Here is a 24665-nt window from a genome sequence, read left to right on the forward strand (position 1 = left end):
TCCCCAAATAGCATTTACTGCTGGCCGCTGTCAGGGAGAGTACCGAGCTAGGTGATCTCACACAGTAACTAATTTCTTACATTCTAGGGTTTTGTCTATTTTGCTATGAGTTCCTGTTCAGCTGATTTGGAAGGAAATAGGTGTCTTGGGGAGGCATCCTTCATAAGTCTGCTGGACATGGTGATCAACTGCCAGCTTAGCAGGAGCAATCATGTCCATATAGCAGTGTTGCACTTTGGGTGTGGAAAGGTTGTTTTGTTTGCTTGTTTTCCCTATCACTATTTAAAATATTTGTGCCAATACACATGGTCCATATAGAGGAATCCAAAATGCAGCCCTTTCCCTCAATCTGTGGAAAGAGTGTTAGGGTTCTTTGAATTATAGTGATGAATGGTGTGGAAGGAGAGGTGAAATGATAAGAAATGAAAGAAAAGTTCTTCCTGAGAAAGGAAATCCCTGCAGACAGCACGCTCAGAAAGAAGAGGGAACTGATGTCTCCTGCAGCAAATACTCTGTGCCTAGGCTAGCTTACAAAAGAGCAATAGCACTAGCATGACCACCTCTGCCTCCCTGGGGCCCATTTCTGAGAAAGAGTAGTTTTCACTGTTTTTTATAAATCCTGTCCTATGATGCTCCAGAAACACTCTCTGACCTCGCTCTTCAAAGGGGCATGGGCCAAAGACCAAGATATGGGCATGCTCAGCAGACAAAGTCTTGGGTGCCCATGGAGCCTGGAAGTAAAGATGGCAGTTTCCGTATCTCCGATTAGGGTGGCACGAAGCAGAATTTCTAGAACTTTGATTTTGGCATATAAAGTGCATTTAAATTCTTTTTTTCTTTTTTTTTTCATATAGACCCCTCATTTTTGATTCATGCAAGAATATTCTGCTGTAATAAATATGCATTATTACTCCATATCAAGAGCTCTTCCTTTGCTAAGTAGCCTCTTTGAAAGCAGAAACCATCCAATGTAACAATGATGCTTTCAGACTGCAGCACAGCAAGCCACCTTGCGACTGATAAATGTGAGAGCCTTTGAGGTCACAGCTAATGCAGAATCCTTAGCATTTGCGTTATGGTTTTTCCTTGCTTCAGCTGAAGCATCAAGAGAGGCACTATGAAAGAAAATTCGGTATCTTGGGCAATCATCTGAAGAAATCAAATGACTATCCTAAATGTTAAACTTTGGACTTCAGTATTAATTGAGGGCTTATACATCTGTTGTTTATGAACAATTCGTTCCTTTTTTAATTTTTTTTAATTATTATTTCTATTCTCCTCTGCAAGTAGCATCATGAGACATCTACTTACATTAGTTAGAGAGTGTATGTACAAAAAAATTGGTTGTCTTCTGCAAGATTTCAGTTCCCCTAAATATTTCTATATTAAGATCCTATGGTTTTTGCCACATTCCTCCTCTCCCCTCCCATCACATATATACATGTACTCCCTAAACCTGAAGAGAATGAACAGGAGACATTACCTGTTATGAATGTGGTATCTAAATCAAAATGTTTCCTTATAGTGCACAGTACTTACATTATAGCTGTGCAGTGGAGAGTTCCCCTTATATTCTAGTATTCATTCTATTCTAACACTACGTTAAAACGCTTCACCAGACATCAGCAATTTTTCTCTGCACTAGGCCACACCCAACATTTCTTAAGTCACTCTCAATTCTACTTATCATTTACTTTCTTGCAATATACCTTATATATGTCTTACCTGTTTTGCTGGTGTGGAGGATTTCTTGCCCCCATTCTCTGTTGCAACTTCTGCACCAGGTTCCATGTTACTGTTGTTACTGGTGGGGTTTTCTTGTGCTTCACTCGTTTGATCCTATTGACATGTAGTAGCAGGGTTATTTGATTCTTCTTCTATGTTGCATTTCTCACCAATGTCTAGATAATTATTCCATTCCTTCTTTAATTCCAAGACACAGTCTCCAGAAAACGTATGTTTCACCTTAGACATAACAGTAAATTTTATTAAAGTTTTATTTCAATAAATCTAGGAACTATTGTTAAAAACATAACACCAGAGTAATGGCTGTATTTGTTTTAAGCCCTGCACTTCAATTCACAGTCAGATTAAAAAAAAACAAAATAAAAATTCTCTCCCAAATGCCAGTCATCTCTTTTCCAAGCACAACCCTGCAAGCACTACTACCACTATTCTGCTTACTACAGTCAGCAGAGAAGCAGATGATCTTTTCCCCAGAACTCCTTCAACTATTGATCCCAAAAATTTGTGAAGGAATTTTAGCTCTTTCTACAAAAGGAACAACAAGAAAACCTAAAGAGTTAGAGAATGGCTCTGAGATTTTCCACCGCCCCAGCTTCTCCCTGTTTCTGTATCCATCAGTATTTCTTTACTGAGCAAATGAAGGTGCCTAAACAGCCCCCCCATTTCACTTAGCCTAATCTGGGATGGGTAGTGCAATGATCTATGTGTTCAGAACAAACAACTTTTCTTAGACTGCTCAGGCTTCCGTCCTCTCAGCTCACACTGAATGATCAGAAATAATTTTGGTTTGACTCCTTTGGCCATTCAGTAAAGCTAGTAATTACATATCTGAAGTTTTGGAGAAAAAGACAAGTGCATACTATATGAAAACGTTATACACAACTCAGAAACTAGAGTTGTCCTGTTACTTATTTTTAAGGGATAATATTTTACATTAGGACTGCTAATCTTCTGATGTTCAGAGCACTTCATGAACAGCAGGGATATTTTTTCTAATATTATTTTATGATATATAGTTACTTGGTAGTTTTTATCTGCATTGCACAGACTGATAAACCGCAACACAGAAACTATAATTATAATCACTTTTTCTGTGGTCACACAGTGGATCAAACAGAGAAGAGGGGTCAGAGGCCAGACCCTGTTTCTCAGAAAATAAGAGCTACCCAAAAAATAAACCCTAGCATAATTTTTTGGTATTGTTGAAGATGCTCAAAATATAAGCCCTACTCCAAAAATAAGCCCTAGTTACAGTTCATAAAATAAGTCAATTTAAAAAGTGTCAAGGCAGCTATACACGTAAAAAAGTAATAAGTTTTGGAGGAAAGATTTATACAAAACCCTGTCTTATTTTCGGGGAAACAGGGTAGCAATTCTTACTTCAAACTCCTCTTTGTTTTATTTACATGTGGACTGTTATTTAGAAAGTATTTCATTTGTCTGAAACAGATAGCTACATACACACACGTACCAAATGATCAAGGAATAAACACTCATATCCCCTAGAGAGGTAAGTTTCCGTTTTGAAAAACGTCACATTTTGCAGATGCAGATTTACACCTGCAATTGTGACAACCGAGAGCACAACTTATGACGCGCATTTTAACTGCCTGTTTTGTGTGAATAATTATAGAGTTAGAGATGTAGCATGCAGCAAATGTCACCCACAAAATCAGAGGCTGAGTTTAGGCCTTTTAAAAGCGTTTGACCTTACAGAATGCTAGATAATTGTACACCGCATTAAACTATAGAGGGAGCTTGTTTCCTGACATTTTTTAAGAAAATAGGACCATTTAAGTTAATTATCTGTGTTGGCTCATTTGAACACCTGTTGGGTTTAATTCACCTGCATCTGGTACCAACTATGGGTAAAAGGAGTGGAGGTTTACTAATTGACAGATGACATTGTTCTGTTTCTTTTGTTTCTATTTTAGCTTTTTTCTGCTCAATTTTTAGGAAGCAAACTTTGGCAGCATTAAAGAAAAAAGTGCAAAGACATCCAACTACTTATGGAAAATACAGTAAAGTGTTCTTTCCATGGACATACCTAACATACAAAATGTCAAGCCTGATGAGCACCTTTATTCTGTTAATCTCAGTGACACATACACCAATTTAAAAACACCAAGGAGAAGGACAAGTTGAAGTGATAGTTTTCAATAGCTGTTCAAAGTACTAGTCTGGAGTATTTTAGGTTTAGATTTTAGAGGACAAAAGTTCAGTTACAGTATTGGGGAAAGAAATAAAAAAAAATAGGTAACACCGGTAAACTGAGGGCAGGAAATAGAATTGTTAAATTCATAATTCATTATCAGACATTTGGAATCCAATAAGTGTATCACTGAGACAATTAAAATGTTGTAGAGGAAAACAGGAGGACCTTCAAATCAGGTCTGATACACAGTAAATGGAAGAACAAGATGTCTGGAAATACTAAAAATGCTTCTGATACCACGGGAGAAGTTCACAGAGCCAGAGAAAAGCCTTGATGCATACAGAAACATCTTGGAGTTTAAAAAGAAAACCGATGTTACTATAGACAAGGCGGAAAGGAGCAACTGACTTCCCTGGTTTCTTGATTTTTCTGTACAGAAGAAAGCTGGGGACAATGCTTTTGATTTAGTTCAGAGAAATCCTGGGTACAACCATCCATTAAAAATGGAAACTGGTCCACAGAAATGGAAAATATGAACATAAGATAACTAAAATGGAATAAATTTACAAGGACAGTGATAAACCATCAACTAATTATAGATAATATAAACAAAAGGGAACTTGTGTATTGGAAAAATATCATGGAGTGCATCATGCAACTGCTATTTATTTTACTGAGATATGACAGCAGAGAGCATTATTTTGCTGGTAGCAAAAACACGGAAGAGGTTTCAAGTTCCATTTTTTGTGCAGAGCGAAGGTGTATGTGTATTAAATCTCCTTGTGCGGTACATATTTCAGCCCTTATCATCCTTGTCAAATGCCTGCTCTACAGAATTGCAGAAAGTGATCCTCTTGTAAGCCGTGCAACCCAAACGTCATCTCTTCAGTCAAGGGAAGAAAAGGCAATGTCGTGCTCTCACCCAGCACAAGCTTTTGCCTCTGGGCAAGTCTGTACTGTACATCAAGCTTGGGTCTCCTGCACCTTCAGCAAGTAGTCTGACCACTAGAGTACCACACAAAAGGTGCTATTCTCTGCCAGTTGCTAAAAGAAAGTGGTGATTTTGCTGCATTGTGTCAGGAAACTATCTGCTTTGGCTGTAACTTGGCTCAAACTGCCCAGCAGTGACAAGCGAGGGAGGTCGAGGTGCACAAAATGTCCAACTCCAGTTAGCTGAGAAAAGTTAAGATGGGAAAGTGAGAGGCCGCTTTGCTAACGTGAGAGTTCTAAGCAGATTTCTTCTCGGAATCATTAGGTATCTCCGTTTTCTTTGGATCCAATTTTTCAAGTCCTGACATAGCTTTGGAAACACAAATAATTTGCAGAACATGAATGCACGTATATGCTTTTTGCTGAACTGGCGTTGTAAGTCAGGCACTAGAGAATTTGGGCTTTAGGCATTTTGTCTGATTGTAAAAGTCAATTCGCCCCCAAAAGAAATGAGATATCTCACATGCTGTAAACATAAATTTTGTATTTAGGGCCTTGCTTTTACTCTTTAGCCAAGAAGACCCAGGTACCTATAAATTTCACTGAAAATCACAGCAATAACACAGAATTCTAAACCAGAGCTCACCTTCAATGTGCTCTTCTGAGAAAAACAAAGATCAGTCGAGGGAAGGGAAAAAAACAGCCTTACTACCTGAAAGGAAACATCACCTATTAAATCAGACTAAGAAAATATTAAATTCTTCTAGTGGGAAGTGAATAAAATGAGGAAGAGTATTCTTATAGTTGAAATGTATCACAATCCATACAATATATGATATTAGGTAGAAATAATGGAATAGAGTATATTTTAAAGATCTAGCTTAAAGTAATCGGAAATTGCAGTATCAAAACAAAATGCGTGTATCCATAAAAATATTTATTGCAAAATAAGATTTACCTTATATTTCATGATTATTACACTCAGTATATAAGTAATATAGTCCTGTAGATTACGCACAAACAACACATAATCATAATACAGTCTTTGAGTTTCTCAGAGACTTAAAAATATTCTGCCGTCCTGTCATCTTTTTTGCTCTTACTTTTTAGAAGATGTAAAAAGTTAAATGTGCCTGGAAAAGTTGTAACTGGTATAAAGATCAGAATAATCAAAACTAGTAACAGAATTGCATTAATTAGTATTTCTGGTAAATAATTAATCATCAAACCTTTGCATAGCCGCCGGCCAAAACTATATATGGTCTCAAACTGACAACACATAAACCTCCAGAGGTATCCACTAACCAGAACTGAGCTTGAGGTCATTTGTTTTGATATAAGTACATGGTAACTTTTAAATTAAAATTTTTAAAGTATTGTTCTGGAATATAAAATTGCTACACCCATGTTTTAAATGCCAGTTTGAATCATACAGAATGACTTGTGACTTCATAAATTTTTGGTACAGATGGTAGGGATTTCCTGGTGGGAGACTGTGGTGCCAAACGCATTTACTCCTATGCAAAAGCTCATGTGTCACATGGCACCAAGGGGTTAATTTTTTTACACGAAGAATTCTCTACATGATAATGCACTTCCATGTTCCCCATCTGGCTATTGTAAAATCACAAAGACTGTGAAGGCACAAGCATGAAGTAGAAACTGGTGTCCTGATTTTCAAAGGTACTGAGTATCTGCAACTCCCACTGAAGTACGATGGGAGCCACAGGTGCTCAGTAGTTCTGAAAATCAGGCCATACCAGGACATCTTCAGGAGCATTTGTTAAAGAATTCTGCATAGCATCACTTTACATCCCTCTTTCTTCTCTTTATACTCCTCTAAAAACCGTAAGTTTTTATTAGAAAAGGAAAAAATCTAACTACTGCTTCGAACACTGCAATATGTAATACATACAAAAACTATAAGCAGCAGAGGACAATGCAAATAAGACAACTGGGGGCTTCAAATGAAACATGCAGATGGAAGGTAGAAGCTACAAAACAAAAAAAGAAGACTCTCCTTCACGGTCTGCCTACTGAAGCTGGGAATTATTTCCCACAAGTTAATTTTTATATGAGTTTAAATGTACTTGGACAAATCAGTGGAAAAAAAAAAAAAGTCAACTGAGCTTTACTACCACTACTCTCTTTTGGGTCAGAGAAGTCTGAGCAACAAGTGGCTGAAGGCTGGTATAATATTCCATGTAATATATTGCTTAAGTATCTATCCTTGGCTCCTGACAATGATGTGAGAAAGACCTTTGACATTACCTTGTATGACCATTCTTGTGTTCTTAGCTCCTTATACAAAACCAATCATTTATGTCAATGAAACAAAATATTATTAGCTAAATAAATAAATTGGGAGTGTCAGTACTGAACAGAGGTGGGGATGTATTTAGTAGTAAAAATGCTAGACAGATCCATCAGTATTCACAAAACCAGGCATATTGGTTGAAATAATTTTTCAATAAATTTAGCAGAACGACAACAGGACACCGGGCACCGCACATGCACAGTAACGACAACAGGACACCGGGCACCGCACATGCACAGTAACGACAACAGGACACCGGGCACCGCACATGCACAGTACTGAGCCCATGGAGCAAGTTCAACCAAGTCCCGTCTGCAAGAAGAGCAGCTGCACACTGTTCCCACCCTGCAGATCCAGAGCATCCAACGCTGGAGCTACTGCTCGCACACAGACAGTGCCCGAGTCTCCTTCGGAACTGGATACACTGCAATCCAAGCCTTAAAATGGCTCTGCAAGTCAGCTCGTGCTAATGTAGAGATATTTTTGAGAGCAAAATACCTCTTTGCGGTTCTACTGTAATAGAAAACACCGGCTGGTCACATACAGGAGAGGTGGAAGCATGAAGGGAAGATCACTGAAGCACTGCCTCATCCAGAAAGATTCCCCTTAATGAAGCAGCTTAAAACTGCGCTAGGAGTAGATCATCTGGAGGAACAAATGGATTCAGTGTATTTCCAGAGCTCATTTCTGATTGTATTTATTTCTCACTGAATAATGTCTGCAGAAGCTGTTCACAAGGGCAGATGCTCCCTGGCATGATGGAATTCCATCAGCAGTCTATGATGTTCATCTCTCAACAATTAGAAACATTCAAACTTGATGAAAAAAATCTAAAATATAGTTCTGCATTGAAACAAATGCTTGTAAGTATTGCACATTTACTGTGAAAGTGCAAATAGAAGACAACTAGTATTGGGGTTGCATTCATAGATATTTTATAGTTAAGATAACCAGTCTGCCACCTACTTCTTGAATGAAGAAAAACATTGTAACTGAAAATTTATGGTGCCTGAAATGTTGTATGGTGTACAGAGAAGGAATGGTTTACAATGAATTATAGGAAGGTCTTGTTACATGCAATTATGTTATCATAGTCTCAAACTTGATGAATGCACATGGAGAAAAGTAATAAAATCACATGGCTGGTAGTTTTCCATCTCTTCAGTTTCATGAAGCAAGGACAGTATGGTACTCAAAGTATAACTGGATGAAAATTGTCTCATTTTTCAGGCCATTGTAAAGTTACACATTTGCTTGTGGCTATTCTCCCACACACAAGAGTGCACTGAAACTTTGAAAAAAATCTTCTTGTTCAGCTATACTCAATTAGTAAGGAAGAAGAAAGATGTACACTAGTCCAGCATGGTTCTTTTGTAGATGAAGGTGTGAGGCAAAACCAGGAGTCCATTTTGAACAGCGAAAGCTATTTATGCTCACACATAACAGAATATTTTCCAGTATTTTCACAGGCCTTTCTCTTTCTACATGGCATTGAAGCCAGCTACAGAGGAAATAAGGGTTTGCTATCATCAGTGTTATCTTCAGGTAGCAGATATATGCATTCCCTCTGCTTTAATTTCAACTACAAAATAGTGAAACTGTTTCATCAGACAGATGAAAATTCAGTATTGTCCCAATGGTCTGTTCTGCAGCCCAGCCAGGGAGCTGGGAGCTCACAGGTTCCCTTCCCAGCACTACAATTCACTTGCCTTCAGAATGGCCAGATTTCCCTGTAGCTCAGTATTCTGTCTTTAAATAAAATTAAATTTAAAAACAAACAAACAAACAACAACAAAAACTTTTACTATAGTAACAGGAATGTTGTAAGAATTAATTAAAGCTGACCTGAACCAATACTTCCGTATTATGTCAAAACATATGGGAAATCAGATAAAGTTGGTTTGGGTAAGGAACACAGTGTAAAATTTCCCCTAGTTAACGCTCTTATCAGAAGCTCATGGGATACAAGCAAAACATGTTAATGGATTTGGGAGATTTGGACTAGAAGGGCTCTGTTTCTTAGGTTGTGTTTTTTACATTTTCCACCCTACTGGGTTCCACTGAGGCAATACAGTGTTTTCACGTACCAAATAAGCAAGAGGTAGAACACAAGGAGAAGAAATTATACCTCCTCAAAATTCACTGGTTATCAAATAATTCATTAGCTGTGATTTGGTGAGTAGGGTAGACTTTCAGAAGTAGTCTCACTACTTGTGTTGGGTTGTTCTTAGCAGACATGAGATATATCAAGTTGTGGGGTTTTTTTCTGGCAAAACATTTTCAACTGAGTGCTTTAATGCAGCAGAGAATATTTTACTTACAATGCTATAAAATTAGTTCATTATGTCATTTATGTCCATTTATTTTTTAACATCATTTTAATTTTTCAGAAAATACATACTACCTGAAAGCAAAAATAAGTTCAAAACTACTATATTTGTGGAATTCATTGCAATACTGTCAACCTTTATTTTGTGAGAGGATTGGGTACATACCAGCCTCATCAACTGTTTTCCAAATCAGAATTTTAAGGCACGGGTCTCCCTTTCTTTTTCATTCCAAAAACTTTTCTTCTAATCTTGCGATAAAAGGCGTAAGAAAATTAGGGTCAGTGAATGGACACCTACTATTTTTCACAGGTGAGGCAAAAACTGTGTTATGGGATCACTGTGAAATCCAAAAGTTCGCAGGACTGGGAAAGATTCAGCAGAACTCTACAAAAATTACTCAAGTTCTGGAAAATGTGTCTCTCAGGGAGATTTAAAGGAAAGAGATTATGAGGTTAAAAGGTGATTTAATCTTGGTCATTAGGCATCCACATAAAGAAAAGAGAATAGATACTTTATAGATTTGTAGAATAGCAGCCAAAGGTTTTACAAAATATCACAACCGAAAGTACAAGCTTGAAAAAATTAAACAGAAAATATAGTATTTTGCTATTCTGTAACTCACTCATCCAAATCATTTGGCTGACCGACAGCTAACCTGTTGCAACCATGTGCAGTATTTCCACCACAGAAATGCTGTTTACTGCAAACACTTTATACTTATGATTTCTTTTGATTTCATGTCAAAGTAATATTTTCCATTAACCAGTTCAATTCCATCCTAGCAACCACCACATTTCAATAATAAGAACCATCATTAATTCATGCCCCACTGTTTTTAGACTAGTGAGCTAAAACTCCGCTGAGTTAAAAACAATCACAAGAACTAAAACAACAACAATGAGACAAAACATATCACTCTCAATTTAGGAGCTTAAGTCCCAATCAACAGCCTTTCTAAAAAACAGGCTTTGGATAAAACAGAGGTCGTTGACTCAGTATAAGAATTACTAGATGTGTTTTATTCTGTAGCCTGATTTTATATAGGAAGTCAGTTCAGTCATAAATATTGCTTGTGTCCCTGAGGTCAAGTTTACCGCTGTTCAACATGTGATAAACTCAGTTTCAAATTCTTACAACCTATGAAATATATTCAATTCTCAGTCTAAGTTGTTATTCTTCATTGAATAACATTAAATTAAAGCAAGTGTGATTCACAGAAAAATATAGAAGTGCATAATATACTTTTACTGCAACAAAATATGTACTTTTCAGAACAAAAACATAAACTAGAAAATACTTAATAAAAAACCCTTATAATTTTTAATTTTTCACTTTTTGTTCTAGTATCAAGCTGTCTCTCCTTCAGCTACATAGTATGAACATCACCTTGTCTGGCCTAAAGTATGAGTAGAAATAGGATAATAAAAAATCAAAGGTAACAGAAATGTCAGAAAAATTGAAGACATACCCAAATTGTACATATTAAGAGTACATAACTTCATGAAAATATACCTTGGCTGAATTCTTGTCCCGTATCTACTTCATGTTATTTTCAGTAAAACATTTGAGTAAATGCGGTATCTGAATGTCTGTAAATTCGCCTTATTCTTTCTGTACCATCTGCTTCCTTTATGTCAGGTGCGTTCTTAATGACGTAGCAATGATAAAAAAAGGTAATATATATGAAACTAAAACAAATGTATTCCTAAAAAAAAGTGCGTTGATATCAAACCCACTGTTTAAATTTGCTTTGTATTTGGTTTCTGTGACTATTAATGTTTACCAACAGAAGTATTAACCAGAAATATAAACTATAAATGTTTGTTAGGGAATATACTTTGGAAGTAAATATTGATCTGTGTTCTAGTAATCACATAACAAATGAAAAACCTTATCACGTGATCTGTGTTTTTAATCAAAACTAATAAAGAGAGATTAAATTTCTAATAGATTTTACATCATACTATTCGAGCACAACTGATGTGTAAAAAATACATAGCAAATACTTTCAAGAAATTAATACACCTATCTGTGGCCATTTGAAACAAAAAAGAAGCTAACTTCATCAAATAAATTATTTCCATCAAATTATGGTTTTAGTTCTACTCCCAAAACACAGAAGTAGCTACTGAAATGTAATTGTCATATCCTAGTGAAGGATGCCTGTCACTTTATATCAAAATAAAATATTCTAGAGTTTCATTCATATGGCTTTAATTTTTAATTTTAAGGTAAAATATAAAATAAATATTTTAATTTTCCCCCCAAATTTTAATCTCAAAATATCTTCAACAAAAATTGCTGGTTTTTTATCCTCCAATTCTCCTTCCCAATCTCCCTGAGGACTAAATCTCCCTGAGACTAAAATCCACATGGGACTCAATTTTTAGAACAGAAAATGGGAAGAAAGCATTCATTTCAGAACACAATATTGTAAGTATTGGCTGGTGACAATGCCCATTATATCTGTTATGCACAGATACGACTAAATTCTCTCCAGACTAAGGCAGTGACAGACAACAGATAACTTCAGCTAAAGAAATCAAGTTAAGTAGGTGAAACGTATCACATGGAACCTTGAAAACCTGTGAAGAAATTTTCTGTGCCTTCAGAAAGGTGCCACATTTTCTTAATAGCTTTCTTATTGCTGCAATGCAGGAAGTAATTTATTAGGCATCCTATAGAGTTCTTAAGTTGCACAAAGGTTTTCGAGAACTATTGCGAGGGCCAGAGACTCTGAGTGCGCTTGGAAGAATGAGCGAGAAATCCCATCGTGCAGATTGCAGAGGAACAAGAAGGCCCTGACCCCTTTGGATCAGAGAGCAGCGCCTGGGCCACGCGCTCCGAGTGCGACAGGCAGCAGGGCTCGGGCTACTCTGCTTTTTCAATGTGCTGCCATACTTCTGTATTTTAATGGATTTTCTCTTTGTTGGTTACTATTGTGTGTGCCTCTATTACTCTATGTTAAAATAGAAATGAAACGGAAAGCATAAAGTACACCTCAGTTTAAATTACATATAAAAATCCATCATGCTGGCATTGCCCCATTATGCAGAGGCAACCCTGCGCATTAACATTCATGAAAACAGAGTTCGTGAGTCACCCCAGGGCTTATGCTCCCCATATAGGTAGAGACTGAGCCTGTTGTGGCAATAATACCCTTGGTACCACGATGGAGCATGCCATCTGCACTGCAAAAAGATCTGTGGCAGCCAGCAAATTACCAGGGAGGCATTAGCTGTAGCCTGGAAGGGTCAAGGCTGCGATGGTGGCAATAATGGCTGTAACAGCATCTTTAAGCCCATTAGAGGAGCAGCAGAAGCAAAAGCTGTTAGTCAGGGTGGGAAGAAAAGTAATTCGCAAAACCAGAATTAAAATCAGAAGATGATCTTATGGCTTTTGTATTACTATTTTCAAATTAAGCAATAAAAAGGAGTGTGAATTGTATTCTATTAATTCATATATGATATTTTCATTCTTATGCAGTCATCACAACAAGGGGTGGATTAATGTTACTTGGTCCTGACATTGTTGTGATTACAAAATGCTAATTTAAAAATATTTAAATAAAATATTTTTTAAAAATATTTATATTGTTAATTAAGGAAGAAGGTCAGAAGTTCTAAGCTGCAATCAACACTGTTCACTGCTCTGAATTTTACAAGTTCTGAGTTGTGAATTGTGCTGATTGCAGGCACTGCTCTGGATTCTTATTAGCTAGTCAAGCCATGCAATTTCTACCAACCATTTTATATTATATTCTATTGCATTATGTTGTGCAATTCCTACTACCATGATGCAAACATTAATATCATTAAATACAACAATAAAACTTATTTTGTATCAGCATAGAAAGTACACATGGATTTTAGAATTTTTTTTAAAAGGCAATAAAGCTATGAACACTTCGTCAAACTGACACAAGAAGAAAAGTGAGCTAATTGTATAGAAAAGAAACTGAGGAACCAAAACAAGGTGGAAAGAAAAAAAACCACAAAGATAATCCAGTAAAGAGGAGGTTATGGAACTGTGTGCCTGTGTCTGCATGCTCATGTACAAAGACTTAAGCTATAAAAGAACCCAGCTGTATGCAACAAAAGTAAAACAATCACAGGACAGAAATAATAACAACATATGAAATGGCAAGTGGTAATGTTCTAAAACATCAGTATTAAAGCATCATCTGGGGGAAACTGAGAAAAGAAGATGACAGAATGGGGAAAAAATATGCAAATAAATTATAAAAGAAAGAAAGTGCCTGCACACCATGTGACATTTTAGTTGCATAACTCTCAATTTTAACTGCATCATATGAAAGGAAACATGTACTTTGCTACAGTTTATTTTTAATTACTATTATTTAGCTAGTATAGACAGGATAAGACTTTTCAGAGAGGAATTATTTTTTACTGAGACAAATGTTATAAATTACGGAAGCCTTTAATAAAAATACGTACACACTCCTGCAAATGCAAAATTTCTTTTTTTCCTCTAATAACAGCAGACTAATAAACTTTCAAAGGACACAGATTATCCGTACAGGGAGACCTGGCAGCCCTCTAATGTCTTGGTTACAGTTACCTCAGCCAGAGATGGAGAAGAAAAGCCTTTACACTGATTGCATGACTCATGCAATCCATTTGAGGATTTGACCAGTAATCTGTAAATCAATAACTTAGTTCTCAAATATAGGTCCAACCAACACATGAAAAAGAGAGACCCAAACTCTCACTTTAGTTTTCCGGTGTTGCACTGCAATGTTATGTAATTTTCTGTCATTTCAGGATTATAAGGTGGTCTATAAATCAAATACTCAATTTTTAACACTGAACTGTACCTTTTTCATTATTTTGCATAAAAATTTGTAATGTTAACATACAAGCAATTAAAAGAGTTCAGTCTTTTGTGAAGATTTAGCATACAGATTTATTTTTTTATTTCAGTGCAAAATTGTAAGTACTTGTATTATAAATGGGTCTGTACATTTTATATTACTCTTACAAGCTACTTACAGCATGTACATAATGACACCTAAGCTCCAAATGTCACACTGTTGGCTGTAGTCACAGGCACTGATAACTTCACGGGCTGCCAACCAAGCAGAAAAAAATAGTATTAATAATACACAAAAAAACTTTTAAATGCTTAAACACAAAGCATGAAGAATGTGCTGATGTGGTATAATTTATTCCCATATGTAAAGAGGAACCAACAGCAGATGTTTAAATGAATAATGTACAGACCTTAACAATTCATGCTGATGCATCCTCACTTTTATCATTTAGTTGTTAAGGGGGTGGTGACATTGTGACATTAGCTGTATGATTAAACTTAGTATTCTCTTTCCCCACAATAAGTTATTAAAGCAGTATTCATAACACATTGACTTAAAGAACTGCAAAACACCATAGAAACTTTTCTTTTTATACCAGATATGAGTGTAGTACATAAGAACACAGGGTTTCTGCAAAACACAAGAGCCTCTGTTTGCACATAGTAACTTGAATATATCATAATCAATACCAAAATATTCTAAAATGGAACTTTTCAAATACATTTATTTATATCATAGACTAAAAATGCATAAATTATAATGTATTCACTAATCACTTTATATTCTTTCAGTCACATGTCAAAAAGATGCTGCTTGGGAGCCATCTAAGTGATATTTTATCTTTTATATAATGGGAAAAGTGGTTGTGAGTTCACAGCAAAATCTATGGTCTTCACTTCAGAATCAACGGAGATGACACAGCCACAGTAAGGAACAGAAGATAAAAACCTCCATGCAATAGAAGAGTAGATTGACAGAGACTATTTTATTTGGTGTTGTCCCACGAAATCAAAAAGCTTGGTAACTATCATCTCAGTTGCTTATCTTTTAGGTAGGTACCAAGCTTCAGATATCTAATCATTATGTCAACTTAAAAGGGTTAACTTAATGGTTTAATAATACCACAACTGGTAAAACAAGACTTCAAAGGAGATTCTTACCATTAACATTACCAAACTGGCCAAAACCTACAGTATCATCTCATTTTTAGTTGATTGTTTTGACAACATTTTAAACCAGCAGTAATTCATGCTATTCACATCCTGGGGAAACTTACAGAAGTTTATAAGCTGGTATATGTATCCTACAGAAAATAAAATTATAGAATCAGGAAATTGCTATTACTTTTATATTTTTTTTCTTATTAATTAATAAACCAGTCTGGTTAATTCATTAATTTCCAGAAGTCTCACACACAAAAAGGAAACATACAAAATATGGAAATAGGAACGAAATGAAAACATAAGCATTGAGAGGTAAAAACAGAAAGGAAAGGTGAGGAGCAACTAACAAGGGACATAACTAAAAATTAAATTATCTATAAGTATACAAGTTGTAGGAAGACAGTGAATAAAGAGGCTGGTACTGTATTCAACCAAGATGCAATTGATAGATGATGCTCAGAAGGCAAATGTATTTAATGTCTTCTTACATCAATCTTAGCCAAAATGTCAACTGCAAGCGGCGGATAGCACAATCAATATCAATGACACAGGGGCAAGACCTCAGTTCTTTACAGAGAAGCAAAAGATTAGCAAGTACTTAGGCTGGAAATTTTAAAATCAGCCATAACCGATGAAATTCATTCTAGAGTACTTTAAAAACTGACAAGACTTTTCAGAGCTATTAGTGGTTCAAGAACTATTAGTGGAAGGCAAGTAAAATACTTGAAAACTGAAAAAGGCAATCATGGTACCTATCCATAAGAGGGTGGAAAAGCTGGCAGCAAAGAATTACAGATGCATCCCATTAATTCTAATTCCCAGGAAAATACTGGAAATAATAAGCACCTAGAAGAAAACAAAGAGGTAAGTAACAGCCATTATGCACCTGTCAGGAACAAATCTCCGTGTTGCACAGGTTGACAGGCTTCAGGGTTAGAGGAGGAACACTAAGTATCTTATGTCTCTATTTTAGTAAGGCTTTTGATACCATTTCACGTAACGTTTTTCATAATACTGTCTACATTAAAATAGCACAGGAACAATGCACATACGCTTATAAAAAACGTTTCTCAGAAAGTAGTTGCAACTTGTTCATTGTCAAAGTGGAAGTCTGCACCAAGGGATATTTTGTAGGTGCCTGTCCTAGGCATGATACCATTATAATTGATGACCTGGCTGATCCAAGAGAGAACATGCTCATTAAATCTGAAGACAACATCAAGCCAGGAACGACTGTAAGTATATTAAAAGACAAGCTCAGAACACAAACACAAGAAGAGCTGGTCAGGCAGCAGCTCCAGGACTGTTGTGAATCATGAGCTGAAAGTGAGTTAAAAGTTCCAGTGCTACCAGACAATGCCTGTGCAAGGCAGGATTAGCCTAATACAGCCACTCTGGTAAAATCTCCTTGTGCATCCCTGCCCTTCCTGAGGAGGCCAAGGCCAACACTCCTCCTCTTGTCTGGGTTAGAAGCCTGTTCAAATCTGCCAGGTGAAAAACAGGCTAATGGCCTGATTCCCAGCACTTACCTCTTGTTCTCTTATCTGGACTTCAGAGTCCTTAAATAAATTGCAAAAAGACAGTCATGGCCTGTGTTTTATATGCAAGTCTAAGGTCTGCAGTACACTCAAAACTATCCTTCCACTCGGCCCATCACTGGTAAGGCTTCAGCTAGATATTGTGCTCAGTTTTAGATACTCCCATTTTAACATAATAGGTATCAAATGGAGCATGGCGAGTCAATCACAAGATCAGAAATGCAGGACAAGGCTGGAAAAATTCATCCTGTTTAGTCTGAAGAACAAGAGACCACGGGAGAATTGTGATATCAGACTGCTGAAAATAGGAAGGTGGCTACCTATTCTTCATATCCATGATGGACAGGGTGAGAAATAAGAGTCTGAAAATGTGAAGTGCAGTTCTGCTCTTTTCTTTAGTCCCACACATTGGCTCCCACCACCCCCCTTAGGTCAGCTCCAGCAATTATGTGACTGCAGGTGGCTTAACTGAAACTTTATAATGAAAAAAAGTTATAAGATCTTGGCCTGTAGGTATAACTTTAAGCTGATTGTCAAACTGAAGGTTCAGGGCAGACAGGAGGAAAAATTTCTAGGAGGATAATGAAACATCAGAATAGAGTGCCTGGGAAGATTACAGAGTCTCCATTACTTGGAGGTCTTTAAGTACACTTTACACAAAAAGTCCTCAGAAATTACTTAAGCACAGCTGCTTCTTACTTTGGACAGAGAAACAAATCAAATTACTTAAGGTCCCTTCCAGTGTTGAGCTTCTATCTTTCTGTCACGATTAGTAAATCAGAAAGTAATTTAATCCCATGCCACCCCCTTACTTAAAGAAGTATTTAATACTAGTAGTGTATCATCAATAGAAATGTCAGAAGGACTACTCATCTTCCTTCAAAAAGGTTTTTTTTTCTTCATTTTGTTATAAGCAAGGTGTAAAATGCACTGCTGGTGTATACTATCTAGGAAAACAACTTTGTAGAATTAAAAAATGAATGCTATATTGGATAATGAAGTGAAGTATATTAGAGTATGCAGTATGGATCAGAAAGGAGTACAAATCTTTATATTCTGGGATGCAGGCATCGATTGCCTAAACAGGCAAAGAAAAAACCCTGAAAAGCATGCCTTTTGGACAGGCTATGTGGTAATTTTCTGGGTTTGTGTGTTTTTTCAACTTCCATTTCAACACCAAATAATAATCAGTGTTATACACTAGCATAAACAAATTGTTTGGATGGGAATTTTCTGAGAAAAACCTGGCTTAGAATTTAATCCCGTTGTTTAACAGGAGATTCCTAGAAGTTTCTGCAGCACATTAGAAGTTACAGATTAGGTTTATGTAACCAGAAGGAGTCGCTGTGATTCAGGTAGCAGTGTTGGCTTCAAAAACACCCAGCAACAGAGAAAAAGCTGACTTGGTAACAACGGAATGTGTTCCTTGCACTGAACTTAGCAATAATGTAAGGTAGACTGAGGCAGTTTGGAGACAACATCATGTAGAATGGAAATGCAGAGTGGGTGTTACCTGCATGGAGCACATGGTAAAGCTCATGAGAAAATAAGAAATGAGTTCTGCATATCATCTAAGAGTTGCAATGGGCAACTTGATGGGCTACATCTAAGATCTGATCAAAGTCTTTCTTAACTCAGGCAGTAGGTATCGATCACAGAGCTCCCTGCACAGCACAGTCTGTCCCGGTGGGCACCCTGGGGACATCCAGTCAGCTGGAGTTGCTGTTTGTTCTCACTGCAGGGTCCTGCTTGCTTGTCTGCTTTAGGAACTGGGTAGTGAGTGGGGTGACAGCATCCCCTCCATCGGCTGACCCAGGCGGTGGTTGGTGGTCCGCAGCTGGTGTGGAACGGTTGTACCTCCTTTCCCATGAGCAGTTGAGAAATATGGAGTTCTTCCATCTATCTTATGTAGATGGGAGTTCCAGAAGAATTCTTCACCTTCCAATAAAACCAGTTTTTTGAATCTCTGATTACCTCTGGCCACCAATGGCTTGTTTGCAAAAATGAGCATTTGATTTCAGATTCTTTGGTCAGTAATGTCTCCTGTCAACTTTGTCGAAGATTTAAGTAGCCATGAACTTTCCAAGGCAGGCTTAAAGGATGGAATAATCTTAAATACCATTCTATTTCTTACCCAATGAACAATTTCAGAAGTTTGGAACTTCCAGAATAGCAAGGGAAAGAAGGAACGTGTCTAGGCAAACGTACCCCAGAACTGATTTGAAACAAATCATTGCTTGTTTTCTTCAGAGCCTCATTTATCTACATGAGCAAGGTATGATCACTTTAAGGATTTTTTTATATTGACCTCGAATTATGGTTATTTAAAAAAATAATAATAATAATTTTTTTTAAAAGCCTTTTTTAGCAGTGGCTTCCAAAATTATTTTTTCCCCTAGTAAGACCATTTAGTAGCTTATTTCAAAAGCTGCTAATAGGTATCAAAGTCAGGTCTCCCAGTAATACCTGGATATTAAAACCAGTTGTTGAAGCAGAACTGCTGTAATTGTCATCTTACCTTTATGTTTAATTTCATTTCATTTGCCTCATTGATGTCACTGCTTTTAACTAAAATGTTTTCTAGTTTTAGCTCTCTGTGAACAATATCTGCCAAGAGAGAGTCAGAACTAAAATGTTGTCAGTTGCAGTGAAGATATGCTGACAGAAATGTTTTAAACTCTTTCGACTGAGTAATTTCTTTGAGCAATTCCAGTGCATTTTACTTTGAACTACTGGAAGCCTAATGAAAAGCACCTTTGCCATTTCACCCAGGGAGTGATATAAGTATGTCAAATTTTCAAATCTCATTCCTCCGCACAATCCTGTAAACAAAGGAAAAAGTTCATATTGGTTCAGTCTTTAATATTGGTTGAATATCTGACATAATCTTTTTTAAAAAAACAGAGTTTATATTGTATAATTATCCAATTTGCACATATTTTTATACCTGGAGTTCATTTTCATATCCAAAACCAGCAGATGCTTTTTGCCTTTCCAATGAGTACACAGAAGAAACAAGGCTCTAAACAAGGAACCATTCCATAACCATATATATATCTCTACTGGTAAAGAAAAAGTAAATAAAGAATTCCTGGAAGTAGTATTCTGTAACAGAGAGACTCATAATTTCTGTGTAAAAAAATCCAGAATTGTTCACAATCCTACACTATCAACCAATTTTAAATTTTTGGCTGGATCAGTTAAATCTGTTATGGACTGTGTGGAATTTTAATGCTTCTATGTGGCAGATGAAAACACTGGGGTTTACTGAATCCTAAATGCAACATATACTGTACACTTAACAACTAAAAAAAATAGTGTTATAATGGAAAGCAATTGCAAGTTAGGAAATAAGAATACTTATTATTATCCATAAACGGTACAGAAACAGAAATAAAAATGGTAGAAGTTATTGCACATGTAAAACAAATAAAGTTCTAAAAAAAACATTCATGTAACATATTTTACTTTTTCTTTACCAGACTGCCTTTATACTGTGAAATAAATAATAGATAAGAATAGGAATCAGTAGCTGTTGTTAAATGTATGAACACTCAAAATCAATGAACATATGGGTGAGATAGAAGAACTAATTAGCTTTTTTGTGAAGATACACTATTGCTGAAGCAAGACTCTGAATAATGTGTCTTGTCTCATTTTCTGTAAAATGTCCTTTACTACAAATGTTTTCAAGTTCTCCATCCTCACACAGCTCCATTACAAGATACATCTGCTAATATCAATCAAGACAGAATGTAATGATTTTGTTATTTCTGAGTTTAGTTTCTTTTAATGTAATAACAATATATATAATTAAGAGCAGTGCCACAGCTGCAGTGATGACCTAGAACCCCAATACATTCAGTATTTTATGAATAAAAGACAATTGAGCTGCTGCAAATATTGCCAGTGCTTACTACAACAAACTCTCGAGCTTTCAAAACACATACATTTTAAAAAATCTATAAAAATACAAAATAAGCAGCAAGTATAGTTTTATCTTAAAGCCATTCAATTCATCACCAATAGCTTTTACACAAAGCCTAAGAATGTACCAACATTTGAAAAAAATATAAAATACAACTTTTCAGCAACTAGGAATGAAATCTACAACACAGTACTCAGATGAGAATTCTGACCAATTCAATACCCCCCAGACACTTAGAGCTGACAGCAAATGTCATTTTACATCTGTTATTGCAATATTTATAATATGGTGCTGTCCTTATAAAGTCCTGAGATCTTTTCTGTGCAGCTCACCGATGACACCTTTCCAACATGTAATACAGTAAGTTAAAGACAAAATAGTAGTAATTTTACCTCAAAAAATTAGATTTCCACCATTCTTTGGCTTTATAACAATTACTGAAAGAACAAACATCTATAAAAATTTTATAGACTGCTTACTGACTGATGTTCTCCCTGGTTAGAAAAGCTACAGACACACGAGAGGAGCCCTTTCCTTATAGAGCCCTACAGCAAACGAGCACAGGAAAGAAATAACACTGTAATTTTCATGTTGACTGTATTTATTCATTGTTGCAATGGTTCTGAATAGAATAGGGAATAAATAAATAGGAGAACTGACGAATGAAGACATGAAAACCTAGGCTGCAGTAATTGTCTGTGCCTATCAGAGACCAGCAAACAAAGCAGGTTTAGACAGGTACTTCCTATGACATAAGCTGGTTTTGTCCTCTTTTGAACTTCTAGTTTATATTTCTGGCAAGAGTGGCTCATCAGGAATTTTGAGGAAAATAAAATATTAATATTTTCATGATGTTTTGGTCAAGAGCTGTAAGATTTGTGTCAGATTACAAAATTGTTAAATAAGATATATGATGAGTTACCATGGGATGGGGGTGGTTCTTTTGTTTGTTTGTTTCTCGGTCTACCAACACTAGTGAGGCAATTAATGAAATCTTACCTTTGGTGTCTCAAACATCTCTTCTAAGTGTATTATATAATCATAGTTCACTCTCTTTAAGATGCTCATTCCTCATTCAAGTAGCTTCATGGCAGAACTTCCATCCCTAGTTATTGATGGGAAACACATTTTAGAAACATAGCAATATTATTTTTTTCAACAACAATTTATTTTTTTGAAAGCTATTGAATGTATTCAATAAATTAATAGGTCTTACATCCTGAAATATTTCTACCAAGTAAATCCTAGCATGCCACAAGATTGTTGCCATTGATCTAATAAATCTGGCCTGTAACACCTTACAGTTTTAAATGCACAATTCTGTGAAATGCCCTGTAAGCCTTCAAGTTTGGGTAGTGTGAAAATTATTGTGATTGTGTACAACCATTTTCACACTATCAAAGCACACCATAGACCTATGAAACAAAGATAAAAACGACTTTACTTATATGGAAAAGGTGATGTTTAATAAGCATCTAACACCAACACAAAATAAAGATGTTGGGGCAATGGAGTTAAACAAAATACAATTATTCACATTTGAAGCTGGCAAGGTCAGTGAAGATAATACCCATGATCTCACAAATATTTGAAGACAACCAAATGAGCAAAAACTTATTTTACAGAGCACCAAGCATCTTACTACCCACCAGAAACATGATGGATTTTAGGGAGGTATAAAGGAGATGAAGCAACCCAGTCTACCCTATATGAGGGTATCCCATTTAAATGTAATCATACCCAGGATTGCCACAGCTGCCCTGTGCTAAAGTGCAGTATTTTTCCAACTTATTAAATAAACCACAATTTAAAAGAATTTATGGTTGCAAATTTAACAGTTTGAAAAGTTTAGAATATCAAGAGGAACAAAATAATGTATCTGAGTTTTCACCTGGTAAATTGAGAGTCTCAGGATTCATCAGGCAGCCATAAAACTCTAGGTGTAAAGTTGTACTGCTGTATTCATACTGATGTGTGAATGCAAAGCTTTGTCTTCCTAATTTATACCTTACTTTATTTTTAAAAACTAAAACAAATGCTTTAAAAATAAACACCTTCCAAATGCATATATTCTTTGATCAGATCTAGACAGTTAGGAATCTAATATGCAAACACCTTTGCAGTGAGTCTTTCATGAAGGAATAACAACCCTAACTTACATAGTTAGACAAACTCACGCTGTTTCTAGTTTCTGTGACAGGGGAAAAGACTAAGACCCAAAATTGTATCTTAAAAATGAAAATAAACATCTACATAGGTGAAAAAAAGAAAGTCTGCATCTAATATGACATCTTGGTGCTCAAACAGATATTGGAAAAAAAAAATCCTTGGATCAGAAGAAAGCTAAGAATGCTTTGAAGAAAATCACCTGTCTACATGATATTTACTTTTTCCCTGTTAACTTTTTGATGGTGCATTTTTTGACAGCAGTCCTGTGTTTTACTCCAATTACAACCACAAGGCTGTCATGTCCTAGTTGTCTTCAAAAAGAATAGATTCAATAAGGAAACAGATAATCATTAAAAAATTACTTCAGCTTTAATAAATTTTAACATAATTTATTTATTATCCATTAATTTAAACAAACAAAACTTTGCAATAAAATGCTTAAAATATGTTTTTCATAGCAGAGAAGCATTCTGATTTTTTAACAAAAATATTTACAATTTTCCTACTGACTCTGTTTCAGTCTTCATGCATCTTAGCCAAAGTTTTAAGCCCAGCAACTTGTAGAGTTCAGCATGAGTTTTCCACTCCACTTTACAAAGCGCCATGAGCTGTCACCTTACTAACCACAGTCCTGGAGTGGTAACAAGTAAGGTGCAATTTTGAAATATTAAGAACGATGTGGTCAGTGTGAAAATAAATTGCCAGCGTATTTTTAACTTAATACAACAACACGAGTACAAACATGACTTCAGAAACAAAACACTTACAAATTATAGTTTGTGGTAAGATTGAAGTTCAGAATTCAGCTTCTCTGTGTCAATGTCTGAGCACACAGCATGTTGACCACAATTCAACACCCTCAGCAACCACTCTGACTTTGCTGCTGGTACCCAGACCCCTGCCAGGGTCAGGTGGGACTCCTGACTCCACCACCCAAACTGTCTCAGTCACCTCACCCATCTAAACAACCTCACCCCATCACTGGCGATAGCCTGGAATTCCATGAAATTCCCACATGCTTTCTGGAAAATTCCCCTTCTGCTTTTTATGAGTACCCATCTCAAAATGTGCTTTGTAAGAATTTACCTCATTCTTTCTAAGAATGCACTCTGTTAGTTTCCAGGCATATCCCTCTGCTTTCTAGGGATTAACATTCAGCTTTCTAGGAAACTTTCCACATGTCCACAATTTTACACATTATTTTGGGGAATTCCCCTTTTTCTTTATAGGACTTTTCATGAGCTTTCTGGAAATTCACACCCCAGCTTTCCAGGAATTTCAAGTGTGCTCTCTAGACTATCCCCCGTTGGCTGTCTAGGAATTCTGTGGGTGCTTTGTACCTTTGCAGGTGTTCTACGCACAAATGCCACCCTGCTCTCCTTCTTTTTCTACCTTCCACTTTCTAGGCTTCCCCCTGTGCTTTCCAGGAATACCCTCTCAACTTTCTAGGCATTCCCACTTTCTCTTTCAGTAAATCCCTCCATTGTTCTGCAAGTGTTTCCTCCTATGTGCTTCTGACAAAATCCCCTTTATCTTTCCAGGAATTCTGTTCCTA

General features: G+C 36.2%; 1 protein-coding gene across 1 annotated transcript in view; it reads right to left on the bottom strand.

The window, feature by feature from the left end:
- Positions 1-9164: 9164 nt before the first annotated feature.
- STK33 (serine/threonine kinase 33) overlaps positions 9165-24665 on the bottom strand; it is a 49607-nt gene continuing 34106 nt past the window's right edge. The window contains 7 exon segments of the mRNA XM_065066502.1: positions 9165-9414; positions 14491-14566; positions 16306-16321; positions 17005-17034; positions 19532-19640; positions 20604-20746; positions 21941-22046. Coding sequence (XP_064922574.1) covers positions 9288-9414; positions 14491-14566; positions 16306-16321; positions 17005-17034; positions 19532-19640; positions 20604-20746; positions 21941-22046 — 607 coding nt within the window. The 3' untranslated portion in view covers positions 9165-9287.

Source organism: Columba livia, chromosome 5, assembly GCF_036013475.1.
Source record: "Columba livia isolate bColLiv1 breed racing homer chromosome 5, bColLiv1.pat.W.v2, whole genome shotgun sequence".
Lineage (NCBI taxonomy): Eukaryota > Metazoa > Chordata > Aves > Columbiformes > Columbidae > Columba > Columba livia.